Source organism: Sturnus vulgaris, chromosome 3, assembly GCF_052056855.1.
Source record: "Sturnus vulgaris isolate bStuVul1 chromosome 3, bStuVul1.hap1, whole genome shotgun sequence".
NCBI classification, from domain to species: domain Eukaryota; kingdom Metazoa; phylum Chordata; class Aves; order Passeriformes; family Sturnidae; genus Sturnus; species Sturnus vulgaris.
The window spans coordinates 93,652,837-93,672,716 of record NC_142245.1 but is presented as its reverse complement, the minus strand read 5'-3'; the positions used below and the strand labels follow the sequence as shown (position 1 = coordinate 93,672,716).

The 19,880-nt window shown below is 33.5% G+C and overlaps 1 protein-coding gene across 2 annotated transcripts in view; it reads right to left on the bottom strand.

Moving 5' to 3' along the window:
* Window positions 1-19,880, bottom strand: part of CSMD1 (CUB and Sushi multiple domains 1) — a 1,072,714-nt gene that overhangs the window by 249,059 nt on the left and 803,775 nt on the right. For both annotated transcript variants that reach the window (XM_014869526.2, XM_088162298.1), the window contains exons 13-17: window positions 13,309-13,491; window positions 11,096-11,422; window positions 9,311-9,505; window positions 4,698-4,836; window positions 315-502 (exon numbers count right to left, since the gene is read on the bottom strand). In XM_014869526.2, the coding sequence (XP_014725012.1) occupies window positions 315-502; window positions 4,698-4,836; window positions 9,311-9,505; window positions 11,096-11,422; window positions 13,309-13,491 (1,032 nt within the window). The remainder of the gene's footprint in view (window positions 1-314; window positions 503-4,697; window positions 4,837-9,310; window positions 9,506-11,095; window positions 11,423-13,308; window positions 13,492-19,880) is intronic.

Genomic DNA, 19,880 nt, shown 5'->3' with positions numbered 1-19,880 from the left:
TGAAAGTTAGAGAGAAGACAGGGGACACCCAAACAATATATCTTTACCCACAATAGAAAGTTTATAAAATTACTTTACATTTGATTAAACAACTAGGTCTCTAGGGACTCTGAATAACATAAAAGAATTAATGAAGAAAATATTTCCAAAATGAATACTTCTAGAATTATCTGTCAATACAGCATAGAGTAAACATAATTTGTTCTTACACAGATATAACTACTGAATTTCATTTTTTTCCCATTTTTTGCTCATTTTCTAATTGAATTTTTTCAATATTAAATAAAACTCTATTTGAGAAATACCAGACTTACTCTCATAGTGAATTAGGAAACCAACACTGGAACGACTGTTGTCCGTAGTGAACAGCAGATACATATAATTTCCAGTACTAATAAGGAACTGGGGTGCTTGTGTTCCATGGTATTCTCCAATTAACGGTGATGAATTTGCTGGCCCATCTCTGACTTCCAAAGTGTCATAATTAACTTCAGTCTGGAATCTGAAAAGGAATATGCAAGTCAGCTGGTGGATGGTGTTATCTTCTTCAAATGTTAGAAATGCAACCCACTTGTAACTGATGAAGAATACCCTACATGAAAAAGTTACATAACTATAAATCCATCCATGTATTACTAAGAATATCAATTAAAGAAAGTTTCATGAATCATTTTCCTTGTTTTGTTCTGTGGTATCATAAAAAGGTCGTAAGGGATTCAAGGTACTTCAGATCAGCCTACAGAGAGACATTTAGTGGCAAATCTGAGTATAAAAATGCAAATTGTCTCAAGTAAAATTGTATTATGAAGATCCAAGAAACTTTTTGTCCTCGGGTTAAGAAATAGTTGGACACCCTAGGAACATCTTCAATAACACTTCATTATTTTATCTCAATAATTTCATTATTTGATATTTGCTATTTGGGAAAATATATTTTATAGATAGTCAAGTCTTTTTTTTTTTATTTTATCCAAACATTTTATTCTGATGTAGTTTGTTACTTTATTTTTAGGCAACCATTTTTCTCGTATGAAAAATAAAGCAGTAAAAAAATACTAGATTTAAATCAAGCCTTCATTTTGAAATTCATTATAGTTATAATAAGAATGATTTCTTAGTTTATTTTAGCGTGTCAAAAAAACCTCCCAGGTAATACAGACATGAATGGAAAGTAATGAGGGTTGATTTGCAAGAAAAAATAACTTCAAAATCCACAGCAGAGTCAATGTGTCTGCCAATCACTTAACCACATCACATTTCTCCAATTCATAATGGATTTCTATGTGTGCAGTCATCTACTACTAGTTCTTAAATCAAACAGCACAAGCCTGTTCTTTCTCTAGATGAATTTGAACTGGCACTTTTTACATCAGATGCTTTTCAAGACAGTTTGTGGTTATATTAGATTCTGATATGCTGTAGCATCTAAACCATGCATACATACATTTTCCTGTCAATGAAGTTTGTGCTATTATACAGATATCTACACTGCTCTAAGTATATTTGCGTGCATATATTCTTATTTTCATCTTTCAGAAATGCATATGTTGTGAGATTTTTCTCTTCTATTCCCATAAGGCTTGTTAGTTCAACTTCTGAGAGCAGCAGAAATCCCTGTGCAATAAAACACTTTTTTCAAAGTGAATGCCTTTAGCTGTCTTGCCAATATGGGACACATTTAGTGGTCTAGAGATAAGAAGCTGTATTCTTGTAATTAAAGTGCAAAATATTAAATACTTGAGAAAGGATAAATATGTGTGAAATTCCTTCAAAGTGTAAATAAACTTTATACTTCATTAGGAAATGTTAACAGAATGACCAAGCTCCCACCCAGATCATTACATTTTAGAGAAAAAATGGCATTGGTCTTGTAAAAACCTCTTCACAGACACATCAATTTAGCAAGTATTTAGTATTCATTCTAGTTCTTCTCTCACGGTTCCCTGAAAACAAAAGCACAGCCAGAAGTCAGAAAGCTTTTGTTTTGCTATCAGAGCTAATGACTGCTGGGAAACTGACTTAGGCACTTCATATAATTCCTTTCTCTTCACACAGAAAACTCTAGCTATATGGTACTTTATTTGGATAAGCTGGATAAAATCCAGATGATTGCTTTTACTGCTATCTATCCACTCTGACAGTGGAATACAGGTTTGCTAATGCATTAAGCATTTTCAGGACCCATTTCTGGCAGTGAAATCAGCTAGAATGGAATGGCCTACATCCATACTATTAAATACATCCCTTAGCCTCTCAAATAAGAAGATCCTATTCAAATTTCCTATTATGAAAGGTTGCTTGCCCACAGTGACTCCTGGTCCTTTTTGATAATAATTTGGGAGAATGCTGGTTGACAAACTCAAGAAGCATGTTGGAGACTCTTTCAACAATTTAGCTGCATAAACACATGAGTTTTTGTGTCTGGAAAGGCTCACTGATTCCATTTAATTCACCAAAATAGACAGTTACAGAGGGCATCACTAAAGTACTTGACAGTTTTTCAGTATCCTTCCATAATTTCAGAGATTATACATTGATTCATCCTGCGGTAGAATGATGAAAGCAAACAGATACAGCTAGGTTGGTTTAAATACATAATTTGTACTCATAATGAATAGACTCAAGATCAATAATTGAATAGTTCAATTATTTTGACAGTTTTGTTTGTGAGGGAAACTAATTAGGAATAAAGTGCTCTCAGCCAGCAATTGCAGTTTTCTTAGCAGGGCAGTATGACAACAATGGATGGTAAACCCTTGCTGGAGAGAGAAACCAGAAAATAACTCTTAATAGTGATTGCTACTCTGACAATGATCTTTATTTCCAGTAGATTCTTGCTCATGTTAAACTCAGATGTGACTTTATAATTCACTTGTCTGATTTGAGGGTTTAAGGGAATGAATTGTTTTTTGAATTGAACTGGGTTTGTTGTTGGTTTTTATTTTTAGTCTTTGCACTTTCCTTAAAGTGGTAGATCAAGACAATTCATTATTGGAAGCTCTTCACTACTGAAAGTACTACTTTTGGGGGTTTTAGTTTATTTTAATGTTTATAAGCTTGCTCATATTAGTGAGAGGTAGGATGTCCTCCAAATGTACATAGATAATTTTTAAAATAAAAGATGTTGTGTTATCCTATTCTTCATAAAGTTGTGTTGGGTTTGGATATAGGGTTTAGTTGTATAAATTATCAAACTATTTTTTATCAATATTCAAAGTACCAAAGATCTTCAGGTCAGCCATTATTCTTCTACCCCTTTCCTAATTACTTGAATCAATTAGATTTTACTTTTCTGTTACCCTTCCAGGCGTTAGGCACAATCTGAAATGCAAAATGTTTAAATGTTAAATAATCATAGGGTCATGCAGTCATTTGCTGCTACTTCTGGAAAGTTTCTAAGGACTCTGGAAAAACACATTTGTCAGGAAAATTAAAGCTTCATTAGCTCGAGAGCGAGATAATTTACATTATCAATATCACATTTGTACAAAACTTCATTCTGTTAGGCATGTCTTTGAGGCAAGTCATATAGTTAAGTATAAAAGGGTTCCATTTTTCCTAAACTAGGCCAAATACTTGACAAAAATATTTTATTTGTTGATTAATTGACAAAATTAATTAATGATTTGTAATTTGCTGACATTATATCAGACAGCAAAGCCAGCTTTTCTTGTAAGCAATAAAAAGGCTTTCCATTGAGTTTTTAAACTGGGTAACAAAGCTTTCACATTGACAAAAAAAATAAATTTACTGCAAAAGCAAGGTTATATTTTTTATTAACAAGCATAACAATTTTAATAAAATTTATAATGTGATGCAGTAAAGTTACACAATTTTCTAAATCTGCCAGAAAAGCTCCATAAACTTCCAAAGAAAACAGGGAAAGGTTTTTTCTTTGTCCACCAAAATCAACATGCTGAATGGTAATACTGTTTTGCAATTGAAACAATTAGAAAATGGCAACAAAATCCATTTGCTAACAATGTTGAGATAAAGTTGAAGTAGATTAATTGTGTATCTGCTGTACTTCAAAAATTGTATGTGATCAGAATTCTCCATTTTGTATCAGGTAAACTCCAAGTTCTTGTTTAATGCCATTGCAGTTCAATTTGTACACAAAACTCTAGAATTCTGCTAATGGAATATGTGTGTGCATCTGTCTAAAATTCAGCAAATTAAGTTCTTAAATTCTGTGACACCACATGTCACAGAAGCCTATGTTTCTCATTAATTTTCTCAGAAATATTTTCCTCACACTGTTAAGGTCATGCTCATTCAAACATCTGCAACTTCAGGCAATGCATTTCCTTTTATAAAATTTAAATGCTCCATCTTATAACTAACACTGTTATTTCCATTTAAGAAGACATCCCTGAACCTCAGGCTTCTGATCATTAATTAAAAAAAAAAAAAAAAAGAAAAAGGCTTGCAAATTAATATAAACCTATAAGTATTATGAAGTCTTTAATGAGAAAAAAAGTCAGCATCCTAAAATTCTGGAACTTCCTGCTGAGTACAATGGAAGCAAACAACACATTAGAAAGCTTTTAATTGCCTACTTGTAGGAATAGCATTGTGAGTGTTGCAATGAAGTTCTTTTTTGTGGTTTGAGTTCTTAAAGTATATACCTATTCTTCAATAATAAAGCAAGTATTTATGCTCAGACCTTACTTCTTGTTTGACTTTTTGATACTCACCTGTCAAAAGTGATCTTAATGGAATGTCCCGGTCTTGCTTCAATCACCCATTCACAATTAAGTGAGTCTTTGTAATATCCTGGCCACCCTGGTGGCAAGATAACACCACTTGATGCTGTCAAATGTCCACCACATGGTGCTGAAAGATAAAAAATATGCATATTTTCCACATAAAAATTATTTCTAATATATTATTTATTCAAATTGCAAAAAATCAAATTAAAATGCATAGAAATAGAAATTTGTTTCAATAGTTTAACACAGTGTTATGAGCACTTTGTTTTCTTCAGACTCATAAGGCCTGCAATGAATCTTATCAACACTTATTACTCTCTATATTTTAACACACAGACCATGGCATAGAGTCTGCCAGTCTTCCTTCTGTTGAAAAGCACAGTATCTTGTTAAAAAATGATACTGTCTCATCACATTGAGATCCAGTGTGAGTCCACATTTACGTGGAAACATCAGACAAATTATTCCAAGTAATTATTATCATTGTGCTGTGCCACCTTTTGAGTAATCACTAAGCTCAGTGGAACTGGCATTTTAAAATATTCCAATGGATCATAGAATGGTTGAAGTTGAAGGGGATGTCTGGAAACCATCTAGTCCATTTCCTGCTCAAAACAACAAATTGCACAGAACCATGACCAGTCAGGATCATACCTTTCCTCCAAAGTCAGACACCCCCCAGACTTTCTGGGCAAGCTGTTTTAATGTTTGGTCACTCACACAATGTAAGGTCTTTCTTATCTTTAAACAGAAATTAATGTATTTCAGTTTTTGTTCACTACCTCTTGTTCAGTCATTTTACACCACTGAGGAGATAGTCGAGCTCCACCTTCTTTAAACCATCCTATCAATTATTTGTACATATTGCCAAGATCCCTTTTGAGTCCCGAGCCTTTTCCAGTTGAGACAAGCACAGTTCTTTCAACCTTTTCTTGTATGACAGATGCTCGAAGTCCTTACTCATCTTTGTGACCCTTCACTGGACTCACTGCAGTATGTCCACATTTTTCTTGTACTGTGGATCCCAGGAGTGCACACAGTGCTCCCAACATAGCCTCATCAATGCTGAATACATGGGAAAGATCTGTCATTTATTTTCAGCCCAGTTCTCCTGCCTCTCTCATCCCTCTGAACAGCAGCACAAACATCTGGTACACCAGTCAGTTCCCCCAGTTTTACATCATCTGCACTCGGCCAGAGTACATTCTGCCTCAGTATTGAGCTCAGTACTGAAGGTTTTAAACAGTATTGGAGAGGGGACCTGACCCTGGGCTACACCTCTATGAATTAGCTTCCAGCTGGCCTTGTGACACTGCCTACAATTCTATGACCCAAATAGTTGAGTCAGTTTTCAGCCCACTTCATTATTCACTTCTTTAGTCCCTACTTCATCGGTTTGTCATTGAGAATTTTGCATGACAATGCCAAACACGTTACTAAAACTGAATATCCATTACTCTCCCCTAATCCATCAGACAGATCATCTTAATGCAGAAGGCTATTAGGTTGGTCAGGCATGACTTCCTCTTCATAAATCCATGTTGACTACTCCCAGTCACCAGAGTTTTCTTCATTATGTTCTAGTTTTGGTTTGGGCCGAGTTAATTTTCTCACAGTGGCCTTGAAGGGGCAGAGTTTGGAGCTGTGTGGGCACACCTAGGTGGCTATTTTATACCACTCACCATCTCTGGGGGTCAGAACTTCAGGAACTTCACTTGCAAGAAGAAGAGGACACGGCATGGAGTTGAGGAAAAACATGAGGGGGCATTTTTTGTTTGTCTTGGTGGCCATCCATACATGGAGGCTGGTTGGGTTGGTTGGTCCATCAGGCAGGGGGTGAGCACCTTTTTGTATACAAATCACCCTCTCTTGTATGCTTATGTTGTTAATATTGTTGTTCTTACTATCTTATCTCGTTGCTGTTTTCCCATCTCAACTCAGACTATCTGCCTTTTGTCTCCCTCTCACAGGAGGGTTTGGAGGGAAAAGGAGCAGCTGCATGGCACTTAATTTCCAGCTGGGTTTAAACTACCGCATATGGTTTGAAAATGGTTTCAAGGAGTATTGTTGCATCACCTTTCCCAGTGATAGAGACCTGTAGCTCTTCAGATCTTCCCTCTTTCCGTTCTCCAAGACTGGAATTTGGTTTCTTCCAGTTCTCAGGGATCTCCCTAGTTTAAATCAGCTTCCCAAGATACTGAGTCACCTTGTGATATCATTTGATGGCTTCTTCAGAATTCTTGGCTGCATTCCATCAGACCCATTCCTGTATGTCAAATTTGTTTAAATGTTCTCCAACCTGATCCTCCTCCATAAAAAGTTTTTTAAAAAAATATATTGTAAGAAGGCTATGAAGATGACAGGGCTAGACAGGAAGCATTTTTCAGAGTAAAATTAAAGGACTTTGGAGAAGGATTAAACAACAGCAGAAATGACAGAACAAATTTAGGAAAACATGAGTCCCTTAAAAATTTAATCTGTCATGGCACAGGGCCTTGGGATGTTATGTTTTACTAAAGGCTGTGGCACAGCATAAAGCAGGAACACTTTCAAGGGCAGGTGAGTTTATCTTAGTATCATTTATATTGTCCTCATAGAAGAAGTCAATGGTATCATTATCAGAAAATTCCACATTTAAGCACAGGAAATCTTGCTAGATTTCTTATGTTTCTCTAAGTAGTGACAAACCATTCTAATATGCCATATAGAAATGGATAGTAACATGATTTTGTAAGTTGAAAATTAATATGCCCAGTTTTATTTTAGTGTTTTAGCAACACAAAAAAAAACCTAATCAGAGAGGAAATTTTATTTCACTTATGACTTGCACTTGTCTCTAGGGATTTTTTCTAGATCTGAGTAGGAAATAAAAGCAACCCACAAATCCTGAAATACACTGAATTTTCTTTGAAGCAAAATGAAAGACCAGAAAAATGTCATTTTCCTTAGGTGTGTATAGCTAATGAGGAAATCAATTTACTCCATAATGGTTTTTTTAATTAAATTTCATCATACTATGAACAAGAACAGTCATAAGACTGTTGATCCTCAACTGATTATAGCACTTCATGTACATAATTTACTTCATGTATTTCAGGTGTTGTTTACAGAGATTGTTTCATATTAAAACACAGAGCAGAGCAGCAACAACAAACAACAGTTGTTCAGAAATCTCAGACAACTAGAAGCAAACTAAATCATGCTTAGGATTCTTAGTCCATACTATAATCCAAGCCCAGAATCTCCTTCAATTATCAAGAGAATCCATATTAGAAAGGAATAAACCAGTCTAGTAGTTTAATCTTTTCCTCATTAAAAATGAAGTAAACATTCCAGAAGGTTCAAAGAAAGGATGACTGAGAGGCACCTATATATTTTCTGAAAATATTTTTCTCTCATTTTTTCCCTTCAAAGTGTTCATCATTGGTCCTTTATCTATGAATTTTCAAGAATAAAATTACACAAAGATTACACTGAATACTTTAACAATTGAATCTGTAGTTTCAAAATGAGAAAAAAATCTTCTGACGAAAAACAACATCTTACTCTCTGCTTTGGAGTGGGCTAGGTTTGCTCTAAGAATAAAAGAAAAACCCTGCTCCACTGTGCAACATACTTTAATCAGAGTAAGAAATTTTGCTAGTACAACATCCAGGTTCACATGCACTTCTTCTAACAGAATGTAGACATGGGAAAGTTCTTCAGTATTTTGAAATTTCCTTCGAAATGCACAGTTTTATTAGAACTATTCTCAAAGAAAGCAGTATGATCCAGATCCTTAAATAATTGCAATGACACTGAAATTAATGGAAATGTGAGATTTAGACAGTTTGGATTAGTTTCTCCGGAGAAAAATCTTTTAATTTGGAGTCTGTTTATGTATCTATTGTTTAATAAAAGTATACATTTTGAACATGACTTTTTTAAAAAACATACTTTAGTCATTTATTAAATGCCATCTGCCTTGACTTCAGGACCTATCAGTTAAGCACCAAGAATTCTTACTCTATTTCATTTGAAAGACAGTTTTATATCTAAGTAGAGATCATCTTAGTCTGTTTATTCACCAAGGAAAGGACAAGCAAATTAATTCGGAAATTTTTAGGAGTGTAATGGATATTAAACATAGCTCTGGTTTTCACTATATTTCTTAGGAATATATATACTGCATGTTATAACAATACACACAGAAATTCAGGTGTACTTTCATTTTGAGAAAGTTAAAGGGGTAAATTTTCAAAAAGGACTTTTCTATATAAGTTTTATTTACTTCCTGTGTGGTAGATAATTATGTTCTTCAGTGTGCTACAGCCAAAACTGTTATAGCACTTATAATTCACAACCAAGTAATGATGGTGATAATCAGAACTTGGAAACAATAGCAACCGGACTTTTAGAATGCTAATTTATTCCAAGAATATAAAAACAAACTATCTTGTTTCAATTACTGTGCTCTCACTTGACCGGAAGAGAGTTAAGATGAATGAATAACTTCAGGTAAAGCAGTCTTATTTATGTGCAAAATGTAAAAAGTAAGCTACATTTTAAATAGTGTAATTATTCAAACTGTAGGTGCAAAGTAAAGATTGTGCCCTTACCTTCACAACGTGGGACAGTGGAGCTCCATACTACATTTCCATCTTGCATAATGCAGGTTATGGATTCAGAGCCTTGAGTCTTCACAAAGCCATCATCACAGTGAAAAGAAACAGAACTTCCAAGAAGGAATCTGTCTCCAAAACGCCTTCCATTTATAGGAATGCCTGGATCGTGACACTCATTCTGACCAAAGGCTGTTAGAAACATAGTAATAATACTGGTAATAAAATCCACAATAATAGCAATAATAAAAACCACTCGTTTACACTTTGTGTCTTGTTTTATTGGAGGAGGAGGAAAATAATATTTCAGTTGTGATACAGTAATATGTAACACATATAACAGTTATATATAAATAAAAGTATAGAAAATTTCTCAATAAAAACTTCAAATCCAATGACATTCACACATATGCAACATATCTAGAATTCAGAAGTTTTTAGATATATGTGGCTTAAATACACAAGAACAATTTGCCTGTTTTCGCCTGGACAAAATCCAGATGTTTTGCCTCTAACATAAGGGAATTGGGGCTGTTTAACCTGAAGAAGGGGAAGCTGAGGGAAGCCTCTATTTCCCCCTGCAACTTCCTGAAAGGAGGTATTGGTCTCTTCTCACAAGAGAAGAGGAAAAAAAACCCAAATGGAAATGGCTTCCCCTTTTTTCTTCCTGTCATTTTTCAAAGGACAAAAATTGTCCCTTCATAAAAGCAAAAGACCAATTTAGACATCTAGGACTTCTATAACCTTAGAAGATAATTTCTTCAGCTAAAATGATAACTTCTGTATAAGTAGTACCTTTGAATGACTCATAAAACTTTTGGGAGAGTTAGCAATCTTCAGCAAATGTAAAAATGGTTTCTACATGACAATGCTGTTACTAGCTTTCTATTGAGAGTACTGTTTAGTAATATATTTTTATAGAAACAAAACACAGGGCCATCTGTAGCCAGATATTTTTTAGCCTGGTTGCCTACACAGGATTTATTTTTTCAGTAGTTCTCTATATGTACATGACCAGTAGGTCCACAGTTAACAAATTTTGGATTAGTTGGTCCAGTTACAATTAAACTTTGTACATTAGAGAATTGCCTTCTCAAAGGCAGCACATTCTTAAAATTCTAAAAGGGACAGTAGCCAGATAGAAGAATGATTCTAAATTAGTGTACTCTTATAGAAAAACTTCTGCATCAATTCACCTGTGTTCTAGACACTAGAAAAACCACAGATTGCAACTGTTATGGGAAATGCAGAAAAGAGATCTCTATTCTTAGGGGTTTGTATTCTTAGATTACACTCCATTCAACTAGGAAAAAAACATACAAAAGCAAAGCAGGTTCCCAGAACTATTTATTTGCATTGATGATTACTTTTATGCTTTTCTGATTAATACCTCAATATTTAGGATCTAAGATTAATACCTTAATAAACTTATTCCTGATGGTTCCATTGAGAAGTATATTAAATTACAAGCATTGGACACTTTGATGTGAATGATGTGGACTTTAGTTACGGCCTCTGGATTTGTGCAGTATGAATAAAAAAGACAAAAAAAATAATAATGAAGGGAATTCCTCAGCACTATCACAGCTAAAATAAATAAAGGATAAGGATTCAGATTAGCTAATGAATGGAAGGAAGACATCTGAAAATAGTGCAATTATACAACCATGACAATTTACTTCTGTGTTATAAATATAAATATACATATAAATATGTTCTCTGTTTTAATTATTATGAAGAAAGCATAAAACTAGGCATAAAATAAGAAGCAGAAATTCTTACTTGTGTAAGTGATATTAAATCCTCTTCCAGTGGTAGAGTGATCTGACTGAAATTCAAGTCTTACTATGTGCCCACTACTAGCCAATTGAGAAGGGACTTCATTGCCAGAAAATGTGCCAAGAGGTGGTAAATCTGAAATCCCATCATCTTTGATTGTAAGGTAATCAAATTGAGGTTCTACATCAAAATCGTTGAAAATCAGATGGATTCTGCTTCCTGGCTCTGAGATAATTAACCAAACACAGTTCATATTGTTCCCATATTCCTCAGGGTAATTTGGAGAAAGAATAATTCCAGATGGTGTGGTGAAGTTGAAGAAACATGAAACTAAAGAAAAGAACAATAAGATTCTCAAAATACTATCCACAAACTTTATAAATGCTTGTCTTTTTTTTTTTTTTTTTTTTTTTTTTTTAATTCTTGCAGAAAATCATGATTTTGAAGCTACTACACATTCAAACAGAAAATGTTTAACACTTTCAGAACAGTTCTCCAATGTTTTTTGTTGTTTTTTTTTTCCCAAGTGAATCCAAATGACTGAAGCAGGGCCTGCAAGAGATTAGCATGTAGTGAATACAAGTAATTAGCAAAACTAATGCTTGATGCATCAGAATTTGAAAAAAAATTGAAAATGCGATCTCCAAATTTGAATGTTTTTTTTTCCAAATATGCATTAAACTGTATTTAACAATTTAAAAAAAAATCAAGCACAAGGGCCAGTTTTGTCTGTAGTATACAAAGTTCATACTGATTCAAATAACAGTGGAAATTTACATGTGACTGTATCAAGAAATATTAAGAGTATATGGTCTGAACTTATTTTACCCTATTTTCCCTTTGATGGCATAGAACTAAACCAAAAATTATTCATAGCTATCATCCTTTTAAACTCTTTTAAGCCCATTTTCATCAAGACATTGCCTAACTGGTTTCACAGAGTCTTGACCTCATGACTGGTACTGTAGGCAGAAGTACAGTGTATTCAGACAGGGGAGGACTCACTGAATATTAGTTGACACAAAGGACAACCATTATTCAGCTCTTCAAATGTGTCAAACTGAACTCAGTGTGTGTAAATAGATGTTATAAATTCCATGCTCTTTCACAGGGCATGTGCATATGCAATACTGGAAGCACAATAAAATATCCTGCATTGTGAATAAAAACTGATATAGTAATCCAATGTAATAGAGCACCATGAAGAAACAACTTCTGTCTTCAAAGGGAACTGCTGCTGAACTGTCTCTGTGCCCAAGATTTACATGCTTAGACACATTTCAGCATTTCAAATCATAATGAGAATTATTCTGGTCCAAAGCAATCTTGCTCAGTTTGTGAAGTCCTGTACCAACACAGCTACAAGGTACATACATGGCCAAATAGAGTAGGACACCACAACAACAAAGTTGGCTATGGTTGTCAAATCCAGTACTGATTTGTATGACTCCTTATAGGAAAAGTTAACGCAATCTGCAGAACTGAAGTGCCTAATAAACCTGTGTATTTGAAAGATTTGCTCGATTTGATGAGAAAGGAAAAAAAAAAAGGAAAAAACTCAACCCAACCCGAATAAACCTACCCCCAAAAACACACAAGCAAACAAAAACCAAACAAAAACCCCCAACCAAATACCCCCTTCAGAAAAAAAAAAAAAAAACAACAAAAACCAACCAATAAAAAAACCCAAAAAAACCCCTCTCTCTTAGCAACAAGTATATTTATCTTTTAAAGCAAAAATCACAGCTAATGACCTTACCGAAACTTTTCCTATGTTCAAAATTCTTAACTTTATATTCATAATCACACCTGTGTGGTTTTTCACAAAAAAAAAAAAAAAATCAACCCAATCTGTTCTTTTGTGGATCTGCAGGCTGTTTTGCACTGCCAGAATGAAACGTGTGTGTCACAGAGTCCTTTTGAATGCTTATCTGCTAATAGGAATTGCTCATTTAGAATCTAATTCAACACACATTTATATCAAGAATGTTAAGTGCTTCAATTACATATAAAATTAGTGTAAAAGCATTCTAAAACCAATCCTGCATGATGTTCCCCATAAATGATCTAAAGAGTCAATCAGTAAAAAACCAAACATGACAGAAAATGTGTTCAAGGTACTTTGAAGTATTTTCCTGTTGATTAGTCACAAATGTTAAGAAATACAAGAAGTTAAAGTCAGAAAAATAATAAAGAAAAAAATATATCATTCTTACAAACACAGCTGGGTTTGTTGCCAGACCACTGGTTATTTTGTTGACATGTAATCATTCTCTCTCCCACCAGTTCAAAAGCTGCTTGACATTCAAAGGTAAGTGTGTCTCCATGCAGAAAACTGCTGCCAGTCCTTTTCCCATATGATGGAATTCCAGGATCTCCACAACCTCCTTTCTCTATTTCTGAATATTGAAAAATTGAAATGAAGTTATAAGGAAAAAATATTTGCAATCAATTTATATGTCAGTATCAGAAGTACTTTCAAAATATCTGGCATAATACTTTAAACTAGTCTTTACAGCTGAAAATGAACTAGAGGCAAATGTTGTAAAACTGCCTGGAAGATGACTTAGGATCTAAAGTCCTTTCATAAGCGAATAGCTTCCATATCTGCATTGCTGACAATAACAAAATACTTATATTTAACTGCATGACTGCACCGAATTACAGCATATTTGAAGGTAAAATTATAAAGCCACAGTCTCCATTCTACCCATGGAGACATACTATGTGTAAATCATTTTTCTGGCAAAGTACTTGTACTAAAGGTTCTCTTAACTCTCACGTCTGCAATTCCATTTATAAGTCTATTAACAATATGATTAAAAGTATATAATTTTCTAATAGAGTCAATAAATTTAAGTTTAAAATAGTTTAAGTATAATAAAAACAAAACTGAGGAATTATTTCTTAAACTCATACTTCAAATTAGAGCCACATTTTTCCCAGCTGCATTCAGCTATGCTGAAAATAAATTAACATTTTGGATAACACTTCAAGATATTCTCTAGGAGCTCCGTTTCTTAAATTATTTAATTTGTAGATCTCAAATCCACATAAACCAGATAAGGGTATAAAAAAATTGAAGTCTTATGAAATTTATGAATACCATAGGTATTAGAAAAGAAAATGCAAATATTCATTACCTGTGATAGAATCATCTTACAAAATACTATACACATGGCTGCCCATCAGAAAATGAAGGCTCAATTTCTTTGCCATTAAATTAAAAGCAATTTTTTAAAATTAACTATTTTTTGATCACAAAAAATAACAACAAAGTACTTCTGATTCTATAAACTGTGTTGCTATACATGTAATGAAATTATGTAAATCTGATTCAAATGAAAGTGCAGATAAAGTTCTTGGTATTTAAATATTTCACAGTTCAGTCTTAGGTATGAAATCAGAAACATTCAAGATAACAAGAAAATTCAACTCACTGAATAGTATTTAATATTAATATATTTTAACATCATTGAAAATGTTTGCTGTCAAATACTGTTAAATCTAATAGTGTTAAATCCTGGCAGAAGTGACACAGCAACAGAAATTTTAAGATACAGGATATGAAATTATGATATGTCATATAAATTATGAAGTCAATCCACTATGTTTACACTCTAAAAGCAGCCATTAACAGATTGTTGACAGACATGTTCTGAAAGGTCTGGCACATATTTCACAGTGTAAGTTTTCTTGACCTGTTGGTGATGCTGTGCCTGATGCACTCGTTATTATTTTATTTAAATAATTTGTCTTCACAGAAAATTAGAATGGGTAAATTAATAAAAATATCTTCCAAAATGTCCAGTACACAAATACAATAAAACATTGGGAGAGCAATTTTATAAAGAGTATTTATAAATAAGGATTAAAAATTATACGTGCAAATGCTTTCATGTAGCTTCACTTGTCTGTTCCTACTGAGATATTGATTTTTTTACTTCCACAGAATAGCACTGAAAACCTGTGCTTTCAGCTAGGTACATCTTTATATACTTCATGAAAATGTGGGGAGCAACAGAAAATCAAAATATACATTTTAATCACATTTTAATCACATTTTAGAAGTTCATCTCCCTCTCTGACAGCAGAGATGTATCTAATCCAACATGTGAGAATGATCGTACACTCTGAATTCAGGAGATGCATCAAAGACTTTGTTATTCTTAATGTATCACCCTTCATTCAAAGATGCCATATGGGCATATGGTGGAATATAATTCGGATTTGTAAATATCTTATTTGGAAGAACAAAAAACATACACAAAGAAAAATATTGACACTAATTTCAGATAAAACTTTTTTTAAAAAAATGTTTCATTCTTTTGAAAAAATAAAGTTTTAATAAAATACGTCTCAGAAAAAACAACAATGAAAAATTTCAGGCTCTTTAAAACACAATAGAAGGATTTTTGAATCAAATTATTTTATACTTAAAACCAATAACTCATAAAAATGTCAAAATTAATTACATTAACTTTCTATTTAAATATTCAGGGTCTGTGTTTGTTTGTTCAACATAAAAACAACCTAGAAAATATGACAGATTATAAAACACTTCTGAGGATGTCTTATTTGCATTTTGACAATAAAAATTCCATCCAGGTCCAGGAATCTATATCTTAACAAACCTTAAATTGAAGACTATATGTATCCCTAACAGGACATCTGCTCTAGTCAAAAGTTATTCTGGCTGATAGAAAACACTCACTGTAATTCATAGAATCATCATAGGGTCGTAAAATTTGAGTTTGAAGGGGCTTTAAAGAACTCCTAGTCTAACCCCTTTGTCATGGGCAGGAATGCCTCCACCAGGCCCAAGTTCCTCAGATCTGGCCAGGAATACTCCCAGGGATGAGGTATCCACAACTTCTCAGAGAAATATGTTCCAGTGCTTCAGCATCCTCACAGTAAAGAAATTTTTCCTAAAATCTAATCTAAAGACACCCTCCTTCAGTTTAAAGCCATTCTCCCTTGTCCTAACAGTAGATGCTGTTGTGAAAAGTCCCTCTGCAGCTCTCTTGAAGGCTCCCTTTAGGTACTGGCAGGTGCACCTTTAGGTGCTCACAGAAAGGGTTGTCAAGCATTGGACCAGGCTGCTTAGGGAAGTGGCTGAGTGACCAACCCAGCAGTATTTAAATGACACGTAGATGTGGCACTGAGGGACATCATTTAGTCACAGAATTGGCAATGGTGAATTAATGGTTGGACTGCTGATCTTAAATGATTCTCTGATTCTCTTTAGTCAAAAGCTATGTTTCCATTACATTAACAACCCAAAACTAAGGGAAGATGCAGAAGGCCAAACTAAGTTTTGTATTTATACATAAAGAATACTCTCAGTTTATAACTAGATCTAGAGTAGTAGGCATGTAATGATTCCCAGCATTTTTCTGTCCTCTGGGATCTTGCAAAGATTTTTTCTTCATTGTCCTTTCTGATACTCATTTGACTTGTACTTATTTAGTCAGTGAACATTTTTTTTCATGTCTAAATGCATCTGAGATGCATAGTGTATATTGTACCAACATAGGTATTGATTATTCTGTTTCATAAATTGAAAAGATGCCCTGTATCAGTTTGTTAAAAAAGAGAACATTTCACAGCAATTCCGTTGAAGTTATGTTGAGCTGTTAGAAAAATCCTATGGGATAGAAAATGTTCTTAAAACAACATGAAATAAACATGAAATAAAATCTATGCCAACCTATTTAGCATGGCAATTAAAGCCCTGTTTTTTTAGGATTATTCTGTGTACTCATTCAACGTTGGACTTCTTTTGATCTGAGTTCTTAGAGCTGTGTGAACTTCATGATGTTTGCACATAAACTTGCAAACCTAAATTTAAACATCAGCTTCCTCTGGTTACCAAAATGTTAATATTGATCTTATGCAATTGTTCTTGGCTTTCATGTACCCTCTTTCAATAGCCTGGGGAAAGATACTTTTCATCTTGTTTGTAAACTAGAAATATTTACTGAGTTTCAGGGAATATTCTTCCTTTAATGTTAGAAGAATGACAAGATTAGATTTATGACTGTAAGATCATATCTCTCTGAATTTAATTGAAAGACATTTCTATTGCTCTATTTTCTTTCAAATGAAGAAATATGGCAATTCAAAAGTGATATTAAGCATTTAAATATGTATCATGACTACTATTTGAAAGGTGTCACATTGCAATTCAAGTCTTTTTTCATGTAAAGACTTTGACTACTGTACCTGAAATGTATAATAAATAAATAAATCTCTGGTAGCTGAAATGTATAATAGAATAATTCATAGTTTAGAAGATTTTGCATTCATAAACTTATTATTCATGGTAAGAGTAATTTACTTTTTTCCCTCCTTGTTGCTAGATTAAAAATAGACAGTTTAAATTAAATCCTTAGTGTTGCTGTGCTTTAATTCACACTATCTAATATTCTAGCTTAGACAATTAGTTAATGTGCTGGTTTCGCCTAGGGAGGAGAAACTCAGAGAGAAGTTCTCTCCATGAGAACTCCCTCTGGGAGTTGAGAGTGACCAATTGAAGGCTGGCTTGGTTATTGACAGCCTGGAAATCCAATTGGAGGAAGTTAGTTATGACATTAATCATTAAATCGGAATCGAGATATAATCTGAAGAGTATAAATAATAATCTCACACATTAAATTCTGATGCATAAATACAATTTATACTAAATACGTTTTTAACATATGTGAGTTGAGCAAAAATAATTTTTTGAGATAAAAAATAAACCAGGTTTTTATCAGAAAGTTGAAATCAATAGCTCTAAAACTGAAATTAATTATTTGATAATATTTTATAATTATCATCTTAGCTATAGTCAAGACAGATTAAGACAAGCTGTGAATTGACAGAGGTATAAATTTAACCCCGTCCCCCCCAGCCCAAAAAAAAGAGTTCAACATTTAAACTCTGAGAGGTCACAGAAATTCATGTTCCATATATGAGAAAAGAGATTATTTATTTTATTTCCTTAGTCTTCATGCCTCCCTTGTTAACAGTCATAATACTTCATGTAGTTTAAAAACGCAAAGAAGAAACTCTTATACAAACAAAAAAGGAGAAACTCTTATACAAACAAAACCTTATAAAAGGAGAAGGGATAGAAAGATGCTCAGGATTGCAGAAGAGGACATAAGTAAAATTATATTATAACCATGATTCCTGCAGTGGAACATAGGAACTACTACTGAAAAACAAAATGGTAAATCAAAACTAATACCAAAAAAAATATTTCAGATAGCACATAATTGGACTGTAAAAGTGGCTCTTAAAGCCAAAATGAGGTTGACCTACCACTAAAAAGAGGATGGCCTTACATGATAATTTTATAAATGATCACAATTTTATCATTATTCCAGTAAATTTCTTCAGAGACATTTAACAGTGCAATTTATTATCAGTCTCCAAATATAGAAAGGGGCCTCCTTCACAGATCATATAGTTCCCAGCAGCATTTTAAGAGACTCTCGCATTTTCTCTGAAATGTTTTGTCCTTGCTGTTATCAAAAAGACCACAGATCATATCCAGTAGATTAATTTTTACTGCTTCCACCTTATTGCATTCTGTATCAATATTAAAAAAACAAACACTACTTTGGAATCAGATCAATGAAAAAACAACAACTTTCCTAGGAAGTCAATTTAAGCTAGCAGTTCACTATCATAGCATATGGTGGCTTGCTGGTAATAACAACATCATATTGCATCCTATCTTAGAAAAATGCTTGAAAGCAATAAAACGATAAAGCAGAAAACAAACTTTGCAATACATTCCTTAATATTTATTGTGTACTTAAATATGTTATTACAGAATGCAGAAAAATAAAATACTGGTTTGTTTACAATCAATTTTACATGTTCAGGGGTAAATGCAGATCAAATCTGAACAGAAAGGAGGAAGAAACTTTTTGTTACTTGTTGCAGAAAAAATGTATGATACCTACTAACTAAGCACGTTAAATTCATTACCATAATTTGTAGAAAAATAAATCTGGGGAAAAAACCCATTATAATGAATTTGCAGGCACAATGATAGGTTCTGATTTGACAGCTAGGATTCTGGGAACAGAAGCTCTCGCATACTAGATAATTCTATGAAACTCTAAGCTATTGAAAATATTAAGAATTACAGGGAAAGGAACAGTGAACAAAACAGAGAAAAGCATTCTGTCCTCACTCAAAAACCTGCAATGGAAATATAATATAATTTCTTTTCCATATTGAATTTTGCATGTAGTACTGCTCTTTCATTTTAAAAAGAAACATTAGAACTAGGGGAGGAAAACAGAAGATCAAAATTACTGAGGAAATTATGACCAATTAAATAGACAGCAAATCTCTTTTTTCTGGGGGATGAAATACGTGTGTTCCAAAAGTTGTTGGACAAATATATGGAAGAAAATCTTATTGAGGCACAAATTATTTGAGGCAGGCATCACTGGATTGCTTGCCAGTTGCTTGATTTATCCCATGTAATTCCCCACTTCTTCCCTAAACACCTATTATTGTCAAGTACCAATATACTTTTGTTCTCACTGTAGATTTTTATTCTAATGTTTTGTCATAAGGAAGATGATATTGTTCAAATTATACTGTTCATCTTGCTTTACTGCTAGAAAGAGTAGGGCCGGTCAGCACAGAGGACCAAGCATGCCATGAATAAAAAGTTAGCACTAAGTTATCCTGTGGAAAGAAACTTAGAACGTTATGGAAAATAGGAAGCACAGGAAAAAGGAAGTGCAGGTGCCTCAGAAATTATCAGAAAAATGTAAGG